Source organism: Sinocyclocheilus rhinocerous, unplaced genomic scaffold (assembly GCF_001515625.1).
Source record: "Sinocyclocheilus rhinocerous isolate Xijiao unplaced genomic scaffold, SAMN03320098_v1.1 scaffold946, whole genome shotgun sequence".
Taxonomy (NCBI): domain Eukaryota; kingdom Metazoa; phylum Chordata; class Actinopteri; order Cypriniformes; family Cyprinidae; genus Sinocyclocheilus; species Sinocyclocheilus rhinocerous.
Window position 1 is genome coordinate 1600134 of NW_015633151.1, and position 13641 is coordinate 1613774.

The following is a 13641-nucleotide window of genomic DNA, read 5'->3' on the forward strand; positions in this document are numbered from 1 at the left end:
GTTCTACTGTTTTTTTTTTTTTTTTGCATCTGTTCTTATTTTTAATAACAAAGAAAAAAAATGTCTATATTGTGATTATTAATATAGTAATTAATATTAAGAAAGGAAGAGGAGGAAACAATGCAATGTTGTTGGGTGATTTTGCTTTGGAACATTCAGAAAACTTCAACTTGATTTTTCTCAGAATTGACTTTGCTGACTTCACACAGCTCAGTCATTTTTAATCCGATTCCAACAAATCATATATCATTTTGAAGGTCTTTTAATGTGAAAATAAAAATAACTCATTTTTGAAAATTTGCTCATTGTGACTCATTTTGCTAGCACCGGTCAACTATGAATGAAAATTAGTTCATGCTATTTCAAACAATTTCTCTAGTTTTCCATTAAAGGGATAGTTCACCCAAAAATGAAAATTATTTACTCACCCTTAAGCCATCCTAGGCGTATATGACTTCCTTCTTTCAGATGAATCCAATCGGAGTTATATTAAAAATTGACTTTGATTTTCCAAGCTATTTAATGGCAGTCATCGGGTGTTGCAGTTCATCAGTCCAAAAGAAGTGAAATAAAGAGCATCCATCCATAATAAAAAGTGCCTCACATGGCTCCGGGGGGTGTTTACAAAAACACATAGATTCGCTAAAGGAGGCCTTTGTTCACCCCCCGGTGCCGTGTGAGGCACTTTTCATTATGGATGGATGCGCTTTATTTCACTATATCGAAATCCTCCGACATTCTTCTTTACAAATCCTCATTTTGTACTTCTAATTCTTGACCGTTGTTTTGTTTTGATCTCTCCCCTGCGCTTCCACATTTGTCACTTCTGAGCTGCACATGCGCAACGCCGACATCATACGCCATCCGCCCGAAGCTGCTTCCCTGTACAACTGTGAGCGCAAGCTAGATTAAATTGATTATTACGTTTTAAATATGGTGTCTTGTTGACGCCGATAGCCTTGTGAGCAGCACGCCAACATAAAGCACTGTTGTGCTACGTCCCGAGTTCAAATCCTGGCTCAAGGACCTTTCCCGATCCCCGCCACGCCCCCCCTCTCTCTCCCACATCACTTCCTGTCTCCTCTACACTATCCTATTGAAATAAAGGCAAAAAACACCAAAAAGAAACTTTAAATCCAATTATCACAATGAAGGCAAAAAAAAAAAATGCATCTAAAATCTTACCGGTCATCATTTCTGCGGCCCCTCTCATAGGCTGAAGGCGGTAGAGGGGAGGTGGAGCCTCGTCGTCTTTTTCTATCTGCACTGCGAAGAGACGATCTCTCTCCATCCCTCTCCCGGTCCCGCTCACGCTCCCAGTCTCTGTCCCGGTCCCGGTCTCGATCGCGCTCCTTATCTCTTTCTCGCTCTCTCTCTCGACTGCTCGAAGGTGTGCGAGGGGTCATCAGGGCTTCTCGATCACGACTGCGATCTATTTGAGGAAAACAAAGGATGGATTAGAGGTTATTACAAAAAACGTATGAAGTGGTTAAAATTAAGCTAGGTCGAAGTATGATGCGTTCTTGACATACCACTTGACTCTTTTTCAACCTGGCTCTTCTTTGGTATCCTGTAAACTTCCTGAGAGGGAAAAAAAAAAATCACCTTGTTTATTTGTGATCTAACATGATCAAGTACACAATTATTTTTAAGAAGTGATACACAGATCTAGTTAAGCCTAAAGCATACTCTGGTTTTTATGCTTATGCTTAGCATATGCATAAGGCTGAACACATAGACTTTCAAGTATACTCCATTTGATAAATTAATTGATATACTCCATTTGCGAAAACAGGTGGTCGACACATGCATTAGAAGTTTATGTATATGTATGTGTATATTTCTATTATGAAATTATGATCAGAACGATTGCAGTTATGTACGCATACCCTAACATACACAAAAACGAAGTATGTTTTTTGGGCTTAGTATCGACTAAGTAGGGTGCATCCCTCCTTTTAACAAATCTTAGTCTTGCCTTTAAGTCTTTCCAACTGTCCAGCAGCCGGGCGGCCATGTCACTGATATCAGAAGCCTGAACTTGTGGCTCCTGACTGCGCTCGCTCTCCACATCAGAGACACCTTCCTCCTCATCTTGAGAGGGCGTCCCCACTGCAGCACCCTCTGCTGGAACAGCAACAATAGCCAGGGCCGACGCATCAGCAGAACCGGCAGCTACGACAGCCTCTGATGATACGTTTTCAGTAGAAACAGCAGCAGATTCAGGTGGAGTGGTTTCCACAGAGGCAGACGGAGATTCTGTGGGTGCGCTCTCTATGGCAACAGCTGTAGATTCAGAGGATACGCTCTCCATTATAGTTTCCGATGGTTGTGTGGGTGTGATTTCTGCAGTGCTGCAACTTTCATTCCCTTCGGAGCTGCATTGTTCAGAAGATGCGTTTTCCACCTGTGTCTCAGCCATGGGAGTTTCCACTTCAGCAACTACATCATTACTAATGTCCGCTGCAGATGTGGTGTCCGTGACTGAAGGGGCATCTTCAACTGTTGTTGACTCTGTCTGGGACTCTGATGGCTCCTCGCTCTTGGTCTCCTCCACGATCCTTTCATCCTCCAGTTGTTCTTCAGGCTTAACGATGTGTTTTTCTTCAGGTTCTTGTGTTTCAAGTGTCTCTCCCTCACTGCCAGTGGCCTCTGGTGTTGAATGTGTGACTTCTTCGGTTTCAGGGGGCTCCTGTTTCAATTCGGGCTCAAGCTCAGCTTGACTCTCAGAAGGCGCTTCACTGTTTTCTACTTTAACCTCCCTTTCAATTGTGGCTTCCAACTGTGAAGTCTCATCCTCCATCTCTTCCTCTTCCTCATCCTCCTCTTCTTTCCCATCCGAAGCTTTACTAGCATCGGACATGGCACTGTCCAGACTGTTTTCACTGATGATCTTCAACCTATGGTAGACTGCTCGCTTGGAAGTGTCCCCATCCAGCTCAGAAGCCAGCTTGGCTGGTGGACCATCAGGGGTGTTGAGGGGCGTTTGGGCACGTGAGGTGCTCTCACTGGAGTAGCCATCCTGTTCTGCTGGTTGGCTGAGTGGCCGGCTTTGAGCCCAGCGCTGGATAAACTGCAGCACTCGGCTCTCCTCCAGCATATTCTTCGTTGAGATGGGAAGCACTGCCAGAGCCTTCATTATCTAAGAATTTAGACAAAAAACCAAACAAAAACAAAAAAAAGTTTAGCTTTAGGAGACAGCACCCTAAATTGTAGCTCAAAACTACATACAGCCTTACCATAATTAAGCTACATTTACTAAAATATCAGACCACTATGAATTTCTGGGTTTTGCTTGAGGAAAATGGCAGAAATAGCTAGCAGCCCACTAATTTGCTTCGGGATCTGCTCTTAAATTCCCCTAAATGTGTGTGTTTGGAACTCTTACCTCCAGCTGTAGTTTAATGTTGTTTACAGAGTTGCTCTTAGCCTCAGAAAGTTCAACCATAAATATCCACAGCAGCGAGAGGCCGTGGTGATCCAAAAACTGCTTCAGGCACAAGGGATTCTGGGTATTCTGCAAAGACATGCAAAAAACTCAGTAAGACCAGTTGTCAGTCATTTTTAAATGCTTAATGCAAAACTATGCTGTGCAATAAATCAAACACATCTTAACGTGCCGGTTTTGCTGTATACCTGAATGAGTTTAAGGCAGGTGAGTCGCTGCTCCATTGTCTCCACTCGCACCATGAGCCTGCAGAGTGAGATCACATCTTTCTCTCCGCACAAGCCTTCTCCATTCTCCTGCAGAGCCTCCAGCTCTTCATCCAACTGCAGAATAATTTCAACCAATTAGACAGCAGCAGCAACACAGGAGAAATCATTCTTTGATCTTGATCAAACAGTGACCATGGCAAAAGCTCACTTCTAATTTCAAGTCACTCAATTTTATGTATCAGGAGGATGTTTCTACATTTTGTTTGCTTTCTTAGTGCAGGTCTGTGCCAGAGATGAAGAGTGCTAGTTCAAACAAGCCATAAAAACCTTAAAATGCAATTAGCTTGAATGCATGCAGAATATATTAGCCGTGTTATTTGTAGACTGGAACAAGCCCTGAAAGTCTCAAAGCAATTAACATGCAAGCAAGAACAAAGCTGACCCAGATCATTGCTTTGGTACTGCTGGTTTAAGATAACACTTTGCTACAACAGTTTGAAAATCTGGCAGGCCATGTGTTATTTGTGTCTAGCGTTAACACACAATTGTTCAAGCGCAAATGTTGACTAAATTTAATCACTGAAACATGATATCAGAGTCATGGACTTGACATGTAAAACACTTCCCGTCACTGCATGGGTTTATTCTGCCTTTCTCTTGTCATTTCCAATAGCTGGATGCAACACAATAACTGAGTCCTCTTGCTCACCGTGGTAAGTGCACTGTCAGTGTCTTTCTTCCGTGAGCGGTCCCTCTGTTTCTTCCCACCTGCTGCTCGGACACTAACCCGAGTCTCTCCACCTATTAAACCTCGGCAGCTAGGAGCTCCACAGAAACACTTCTGGGCCTCTTTACTGGTGGACAAAAGAAGCAAGATATGATATATTATGATCAACGTGTATGTCGAGTTTCATTTTAAGAAAAACAAAACTATACATGAAAGGAAATGACCGGATCTTTTACCCATATCTTTGGAACTGATAATCAAAAGTGAGTTCCGCCCCAGCCGTCACAGCTTTGGTGGTGAAGAAGCCAACTCGGAGCTGGCCATTTACAGTCCACTGCAAAGGGTGTGATGGATTAGAAATGCTAAACAAAGATTTTACATGGAAATCAAAGGCTCTAAGTTCCAGAAGCACCTATTCCTACATAGGCAACAAATGCATAGAGATGCGGCTAAATAACCTTTTACTGGATAAGTAGTTGACCTCAGTAATTGACTGTTTGGTTGCTAGACAGAAGAGTTTGCCATTTTGACCCACTCTCCTTGATAGTATCACACTAACAATCACATTTACATTTTCTATTGACATCCTGCTTCTTATCCTTTCTGAACAACATACTGGAACTGGAAGAACTGTGCAGATATACTGTACAACAATCCAGATCTCGCTCTTATGATAATGAGGAGGAGTAGGATTTGTGTGGGGGGTACAAAAATCTGAGACCACAATGAAAATCGAATGCACTTACTTTCTGAGTTTCACAATTGGGTTCACAGCTGTGATTCATGAAACGTGAACAGTTTCCTTTCAAAGTCGCATCAATAATCTGCAGACAAAATAGAGACATAGGCTCATGTGTCTTAATTCACGAAAGTCAGAAACACTTCAAATTCTTATTTTTGCACTAATTCCACAGCTCACCTCATTATTTTTCAAAGCCATGAAATAATAGTGAATGTTCTTGTTTCGTGCATACTCCTTCACCCGTGCCTTAAATTCCCGATGATCCAAAACTTCTCCACAGTACTCTAAAACAAAGGTGTTCCTGCAAAAAAAAAAAAAAGGTAACAACATAAAAGACATAAAGAACATATCTAATAAGCACTTGTTAGCTGAAGCAAATAGTACTTACGGCTGTAGGTCTTTGGCTGCTCGTAGGCCCCAGCCTTTGGTCTCAGTCAAAATTACCTCAAAGTCTGCATGCTGCTTCATTTGAAAGCGCCTGTTGGAGCAGTATGCCCCATTTAAACACCGAGAAGAGCTTGAAAGAGCAGAAAAAGAGAAAAAAAATTAGAAAAATTTTGCCGTCAATGTTCTTACCGCAACAAACCGCAATCTGCCAGTAACATAAAATCAGCAAGTAACATAAACATAGGGCTGCACGATTAATCGAATGCGATTGTCATGCGCATCTTGTCAGTAAAGCCAGTTCTGTAATCAGTAGTAAATCTCCATCCGAAGGCCAGAGGGCGCTCTCGTATGGACTGACGTTATGGAGTGAGTTTGGAGTAAAAACATGTTATTAAATGTGGTATTTTCACGTGATTTCAGATGGAGCCACGCGAGAATGCCCTCTGGCCTTCGGATGGAGATTTACTACTCATCACAGAACCGTGCTTCACTGACAAGATGCACATGACAATCACAGCTTTTGCCTAATCGCAATTGTGATTTCATTGCAATTTATCGTGCAGCCCTACATAAACATGATGTATTAATTACAGTCTCTCACTACAGATACTCTCTACTATAAAGCAAACATTATGATGTAGTAGCAAGACATTTACCACTCAATCATCAGCAAGCGATTGAGGCAATCCTCCCCACAAGCCATCATTCCTTGGGCACGCTCTTCCCTTGAGAGGATAGCACACTCACACTGCATACGCTTGATGTCTCGATGGGACTTATTCTTCTTGCTGTAAGGACAGAGAACAGATTTCATGAGCTTTATGAAAGATCAAATTAAATGAACAAACGAACATTTAATTCAAACAGTGGAGCATGGCGCTGCCAACACCAGGAACATGAATTTAATTGCCAGGGATAAAAAGGGAAAAATATATACTTACCGTTCTGTCAGATATACATTATCTTCAATGAGATCGAAGTAGGGTGGCATTTTTTTCTGCTTTGCCTTTTCCCTCCAAACTGCTGGATCCACAAAGTTTTTCAGACTGAGCAGTGGGCGCGCCACCTCTTGAATTTGGTGAAAAGATTCCTTACCATCTTTCACAACCCTTGAGCTCTCATCCAAACACTCCCTTTTACTGCTCAGACCAGCCTCTGCCTCATTATCCGATTCAGATTCAAACTCTTGACGTCTCTTCTTAGGTGGACCCCTTCCTCGATGAGGCTTTTGGTTGTCTTCTCTAGGGGCTTCCGAGATGTTCTGACTTTCTGTGGTGAAGCTGCAATTGCTGCTTATCTCATGGGCTTGAACAAATGGGGATGATCCTGGAAGATCAGCAGACAGGACAGATCCTTGTTTGATCCCTACTACCCTGTCTTCATCGTGATCATTGGTCAAAGAGTCTGGATGGATCTGGTTAACTGAATCATGATACTGAAAAGGCACATGCGCGTTTACTGGTCTGTTGGTTTTAGAGATCGCAGGCTGAGTCCATGGACCTTGTCTGTGACCGCTACCAAACAGAGCAATTCCTGGTTGAGGCGGGTGTTCAGTGCCATGACTGCTGTCCGGTTGCTGAAATGTGCTGCTGGGCTGTTCTGACTGGTTAAAGTCCCAGGCTAAGCCATAACCCTTCCCAGTGTTGAAGTCAGTGGATTCCCCATAGTGCTGCTTTCCTCCTTTCCTACCATTCCAGCTATCTGGTCTATCATGGTTTTGATGGTGATCCGATTCAGGTCGCGAAGTCTTTTCAAAACTCTGAAGTGATGCTTGGTTTATCTGGACACTATTTGGTCTTTCTTGGGCACTCCAGTTCTTGTACACATGTGCAATGGTAGCCTCCGAATGGCTGGTGCTGTCAACCATGTTGCTCTGCGATTGGTAGGAGACACGTTTAATATCTGGATTTAGCATTGCAGCTTGTGCACTGGCCTTAAAAAGTGCAGCTGGTGATTCCTCAAGCTTTGACTGATTGCTAAAGCCATAAGCAAATTCCCTATTAATGCTTTCATGCGTATCAGTCTGTTGCTGTCCAGAAAACACTAAACACCCGGGAGACGGTTCAGTCAAGTCATTTGTCTCAAGAGCAATGGTTGAATTTTTTGGCACAACCACCACCGAGTGCAACCGCTTTAAAGAAACACGCCCATCATCTGAATCTGAGTCCGATTCTTCACTCTCACTGTCCTCACTGTGGCATTTACCATCGTGGTTTAAGGAATCGGGGTCTTGAGTTTCAGGCTTAGGTTTGTCTACATTGATTTTCTCTTTACTGCCAGAACTGCAATTAAGGGGAAGATCACTAACAACAGGGGCATTTGTTGATTGAGGATCTTCAACTATCTGTTTCATAAGTTCACCATGAGTATGTTGGGTTTCAAGGTCAGACGCACGAGAACTTACTTTCTGATGAGATTCAGCTGAGGTTGTGTCTTGTATTTGTTCTTCTACAGATTTTTTAGATGGTACTTCAGAGTCCTGTTTCTGTGTACAAGATTCTTCAGGGGTAGTATCATTGTTAAACTCTATTCTTTTTACCGAAATGACCTTTTCCACATCTGGATTCACTATTTGATATTCTGAAGTGACTTGACCAACAATGTCCCATCGGGATTTTTTTGCACTACCATCCTTTTTCAAAATTCCACTACTGGGTTGTTCAGGATTCTCATAATGCTGCTCAGAATCTTTTTCACAGAGTTGAGCACTCTGTGTGATGTGCGATGGCCCATCTAATTTAGTGTTAAATTTCAAGCATCCTCCAGGTGGTAATTCTTTCACAGAAAGAGGGTCTGGCAGTGATCCTAATGAATCCTGATTGGGAGTGTGGCCTACACAAAATGAGTCAGTCGGTCCTTCTGCCAGAGCTTTACTTTGGACTGGAATCTCATTTTTCATTCCAGGTTCATCAGTGGAACTTCTAACTTCAAGACTTCTACTTGTCGTGGAAGTGGATTCCTTCAATCTTTCAGTTGTCTTGTGACTCTCAGGATCATTTGTGCACTTTCCCAAACTACTAAGTTCTTGGTTTGGAGCTTGTTGCTCAGTTTGTTGTTTTGTTTTGAACAAATTAACTTTGTGCGTAGCTTCATGCATCTGTTGAGAAATGCATTTAGATTTAGGCAGAGTAGAGTTGTCATCAATTTTGCTGCATTCCTTCTGAGGAGTAACTCGGCTGGGGGCTAACTGTGACTGCTTTGTGTTATTACTTGATCTGTCTTTTGATTGTCTCTCTGTTCCAGTAACATTATTTAAAGTCTTGTGATCCGTTGAGTCTGTTTTTTTGGAAGATGAAGTCCCAGACACAGATGACCTGTCTGATCCTTGTGACTGACGTTTTTTTCTGTGCTCCTCATCAGAGTCAGAGCTGTTTTTATGGACCTTTTTCTCAGATGTTCGGGATGAGGTAGCTGGGTTAGAATTTGAGGTTTTAGCATTAATCTCAGATTTTGAGTGGGCACTGGATTTCTTGTGAACTGTTTCTGCGTCAGGAGAGCTCCTTCTATTGGATTCAGAGTCACCAGCTTTTAAATGAGATCGCTCTGACTTTGAATGCTGGGTTCTTTTGTCTGACTCGGATGATCGAGAACAATCTGTGGGTTTTGAGTCCCTGTGGGATCTGGAGTGAGTGGATAATTTTGAGTCTTTTTGCGAGCTAGAGTAAGTGGAGGATCGACTTGAGTCACTACCTCGAGTCCTTGTCCGCCTGTGGTCATCCTCCGAGTCAGAGCTGTCACGAGACCTGCCATCGGTTCGCGAATGTGAGCCTCTCCTTTCACGATGAGGAGAACTTCTATGAAACCTCCGCTCAGAATCATGGTAATGTGACCTATCTGACCTTGACTGTCTCTCACTCCTGGATCTTTCAGACCTGGAATAGGAACTAGTTCGACAGCCTCGAGATCTAGACCGTGACCGACTTTTGGTCCTTCTTCTCTCCCTGTCAGAACGAGAAGATCTTGACGATGTGTGCCTGGAGTCGCGCTCAGATTTTGAACGACTTGACCCCTTTTCATCTTCTTTCCTAACATGCCTGGATTTCTCAGTTTTGGAATTAGAGGATCTTTTTGCTTCGTTACTCGGACATTCAGATTTTATCTTATTTCTGCGGTCACTAGACTTCTGGCTAGATGATGTTCTGATTGAATCCCCATCAGATTCTGAACCTGGAAGCGTGCAATCTGATCGAGGTTGTGATTTTCTGTTTTCCTCATGCTCAGAAATAATGGAAGTATCCTTATCTCCCTTCCCAATATGGGAAGAAACAGGACCTTTAAGGCATGAATCTACTTTCTCCTGAGGGTTTTCCTCTTTGAGAACTTTTTCAGAGGAACTATCAATGACAGAGTTCTTGTGAGACAGTTGCAATGAGGTTTCAGTTTCAACCTTGGCTGAAGATCTAATTTTGTCTGACTTAGATGGGACTACTGGCTCTGAAATCTCTGCTGAGGCAGTGCTGCCAATGGAGTTATCCTCAACAACAGTAACGCTGAGAATCTGTTTCTTAAAATGCATCTTTCCAAGAACAGGTTTTGATTTGAGAGGGAAGGATAATGGGGCGGGTGCTGTCTGGGTCTCCCCAACTGCTGGAGTATTTGTATCCACATTCTTGGTTTCATCACTCTGTCCTGCTAGATCTGGAGTAGGTACAGGTCCAGCTTGCAGTGCAGAAGAATGTTCACTTGCAGATTTCTCCGGACTTGGTGGGGCTAGAAATACATTTTGACGTGGTTTCTTTGTCTGTGCGAAGCTGAAGGAGACCTTTTGTCGACCCTGTTCCTCAAGGTTTACCTTCGCCTTGGTTCCTTTAGGCAGGAGATGGTTTGTCAATACAACCCTAGGTGCAAGGCCTTTGAATATGACTTGTTTCGGGAAGTTTTCAACCTTGATCTAGTGATATAAAAAAATTAAATAAAATGAGTATTTTATGCACATGTACATAACATGTTTCTTGTTGTTTATGTACATTTAACTGAAACAAAAATTGCAAAATATCTGAATTATACACCTACCGAACAATCTGTCACATCTTCCCTGTTGTCATAAAAGAACAGCAGGAAAGAAAAAAAGGAGAACATTAGTCCAGTCAATTTAAAATCTCATTACAAGGAAAATTAAAAACCTGCTGTGAAAATAACACCACTCTTTTATCCAAAAGCCAAGGACTAATAGTTAAAAAAAGTCTATGAAACACAATGTAGCCCTATAGTTCATTCACATCACTTCCTATTTTTGAAGTCACTTCATGTAATAAACAACTGACACACTTTCGACAACAAATAAGCTGTTTTCTAGTTCTCATAAAACCTAAATGAAGCTACAAAGCAACAACTAGGTTACATGTTCCTCTGAGACTCCTTTTCTCCATCTGACCTTCATAATGGAGTAACCCTACAATGATAGTAGTAGTAATGGGAGGGGATTCTCATGCCATTCATATCTGTCAGATAGGCAATATTTTAATCTACCATGACCCTATTTAATATTATTTAATCATGGCACCATCAAGATTCAAGTATATAATAGAATTTTGATGTGTGACCCACTTTAGCCATTCTAATGCAACAGTGATATCGCTAAAATGATATCCCTAATGACACTCACTAGTAGCATAAAATAAACTCAAATATCAAGCATGTGAAATAACATTTCATGCAAAGGCTCAAATACTGAATAGGCCTGTCGCAATAATCAATATATCGACTTATCGCGCAATATATGTACATGACCTCAATAATTTTTGGTGACGCAATATATCGCCCATTATATTTACTTAAAAATTAATGTCACTATGTTTTGTACATTCCATTTGCGCCTGTCTCTTTTGCAGCTTCTTGTATATAACGTGGTGTAGTCATGAGGTGCTAGTTCAAATTTAAAAAATGCTTCTACAAACCAAGTTTCATCTGCCAGATATGACCTTGTTTAGGGATCTGTGCCTTTGTGCATACGGACATCCGACTGCTAAGTAGTGATTGTGTTTTTCAGCAATAGTGTGCACCCTTAATTTACAGGTCAGGGAAAAAATCTCCATACAAGTTCTTTGTGCATTTTTCTTTTATTCTACTTGTTACTTTGCACTTTTTGTTAGAAAATGTTTATTTACTATTTATTAAAGTTTTTTAAGGTATCTAATATTTTGATACTTAATTTCCATAATCTAAATATTCTTAGAAAGTAAACGTTTGTTGTCATCTGGAAGTGTGTAGGACTTCTTGCATTATTATGCTGTTACATTATGATTATATATTCAGTGGCATAAAACGGTATTTAAAATGACAATAATATCGCGTATCGCAATTATTTCTGGGGCAATATATCGCACAACAAAAAGTTGTTATCGTGACAGGCCTAATACTGAACACTGCATAAAAGGCAAGTTTGTTAAAAATGCATTTGTCCAAGTTCAAGCAAGTCCAGCACATTAACATGAATAACTAAAGAACTGTTTATTCTGACCACAAATTCTTGGTTGAAAACTTGGTCTGAATATAAATTTTCCTCGAATAACAAATTATATTGTGACAAAATGCTGTGGTATCTCACAGTTTTATTTTAAAATAACTTTAAACTGCAAGGTGAAACGCAAAAAGGTTTTAAAATCTTTTAAGCCTACATATAATATATGCAAGCACTTGGTTATCTAAAATCCCTCAATAGTGCAAAACCAAATTTAGCCCGTGACTGGAGAAGCAGGATTAGCATTGCAGGGAAGCATGGCTTAACATTCTTGCATAAGGTCCGTTGACATAAAGAGCTAAAGATATATTGGCCCATGAGAAATTGGACATTAAATTCTGCAATTCAAGTTATGAAGAACACTACTGCAAAGACTCTGTTCCAACAACAGCCAAAAGTGAAAGTCGTTTAAATTAACATTCTGCTGGCAGTTTAAGCAAATGCTATTGCACCATATTCCACTCAATAGCCACACTTGAGAGAGTACCTGAGCTCTTGATTCAACTGAGCATCCATTTTGAGTCAGAGCTGATGCTGAGCAGCTTGAAGAAAGCTACAACACTTGGGGCAAACCAACTCAGAGTAGTATGCTCTCTGATACGGTGTCACACCTATGGAGAAGAGACAGCATAACTGCATTCAGGCAATGTCGATTCCATGACACAAATATATTTGTCCACTGTATTTGTAATTATTTGTCTATAGATGAAGACTTCAGGTTTCTCATTGCTAAAAGTTAACAATTTTGTAGAATCTCACAGATACACCACTGGAAGTGTTAAATTTATTGTTATAAGAACGTTACTGTGTTTTTGCTGTCTAGGCCAGTGGCTCTCAACTTGTGGGTCACAAAAACAGGTAACAAGTTTGTTTTTGATCTGGGGTGCGTTTCCCAAAAACAACTATGGTCGCAAGTTCCATCATTACCAATAGAGTTCAATGGAACTAATGACCATAGTTAGCTAACAATGCTTTTGGGAAAAGCAGCACAGGTCGAGGACAATATTAAAGTTGAAGTGAAACAGAGGTAGTGAAGATTTTCCCCCCTATATTGCAACATCTAAGTGTAACAGATCATTGAAAAAGAAAAACAAAATGAAGCAGGGAACCTGGTTCCATAAATTGATTGTTGATTGGATTTTGCACTGTAAAATGGAGGCAGATGAATGCAAGCTTGCAGGGGTGGGTTTAAGTGCAACTGATTGGAGAAGTCTTGCATATGCTACCAGAGAGAAGTCTGTCATTTTCACCAGAAGATCCAGTTACAACATTTTGATTAAAATTGTGAAGTCTAAAAAAAATAATGGATGAATTGTTTATAATAAGGTCTGTAATATGCATTTAGAAAATAAAGAATTTTCATGCTGACTTTTAGATGCAACTAATTATATAATTTTGCATGATGGAGGCTATAAAAGAAATAAGCTTATAAACATTTTAAAAGGGAAACTTTTCATTTTCCTGGTGATGTCAAAGCAAACTTTACAGTATTCTGCTGTACATTCATCTGTCGGGTGAATATTAAAGGGTTAGTTCACCCAAAAATGAAAAATAGTCTGCGTTTTACTCACCCCCGAGGCATCCTAGGTGTATATGACGTTCTTCTTTCAGACGAATCCAGTCAGAGTTATATTAAAAATTGTCTTTGATCTTTCAAGCTCTATCATT

The 13641-nt window shown here is 40.9% G+C and overlaps 1 protein-coding gene across 1 annotated transcript in view; it reads right to left on the reverse strand.

Annotated features, from left to right (window-relative positions):
• Positions 1–13641, reverse strand: part of LOC107743179 (histone-lysine N-methyltransferase SETD2-like) — a 29269-nt gene that overhangs the window by 12957 nt on the left and 2671 nt on the right. The window contains exons 2-15 of the mRNA XM_016556311.1: positions 12461–12584; positions 10527–10548; positions 6455–10404; positions 6170–6301; positions 5515–5643; positions 5304–5427; positions 5131–5208; positions 4621–4718; positions 4367–4511; positions 3637–3771; positions 3389–3517; positions 1979–3142; positions 1533–1581; positions 1186–1432 (exon numbers count right to left, since the gene is read on the reverse strand). Coding sequence (XP_016411797.1) covers positions 1186–1432; positions 1533–1581; positions 1979–3142; positions 3389–3517; positions 3637–3771; positions 4367–4511; positions 4621–4718; positions 5131–5208; positions 5304–5427; positions 5515–5643; positions 6170–6301; positions 6455–10404; positions 10527–10548; positions 12461–12489 — 6431 coding nt within the window. The 5' untranslated portion in view covers positions 12490–12584. The remainder of the gene's footprint in view (positions 1–1185; positions 1433–1532; positions 1582–1978; positions 3143–3388; positions 3518–3636; positions 3772–4366; positions 4512–4620; positions 4719–5130; positions 5209–5303; positions 5428–5514; positions 5644–6169; positions 6302–6454; positions 10405–10526; positions 10549–12460; positions 12585–13641) is intronic.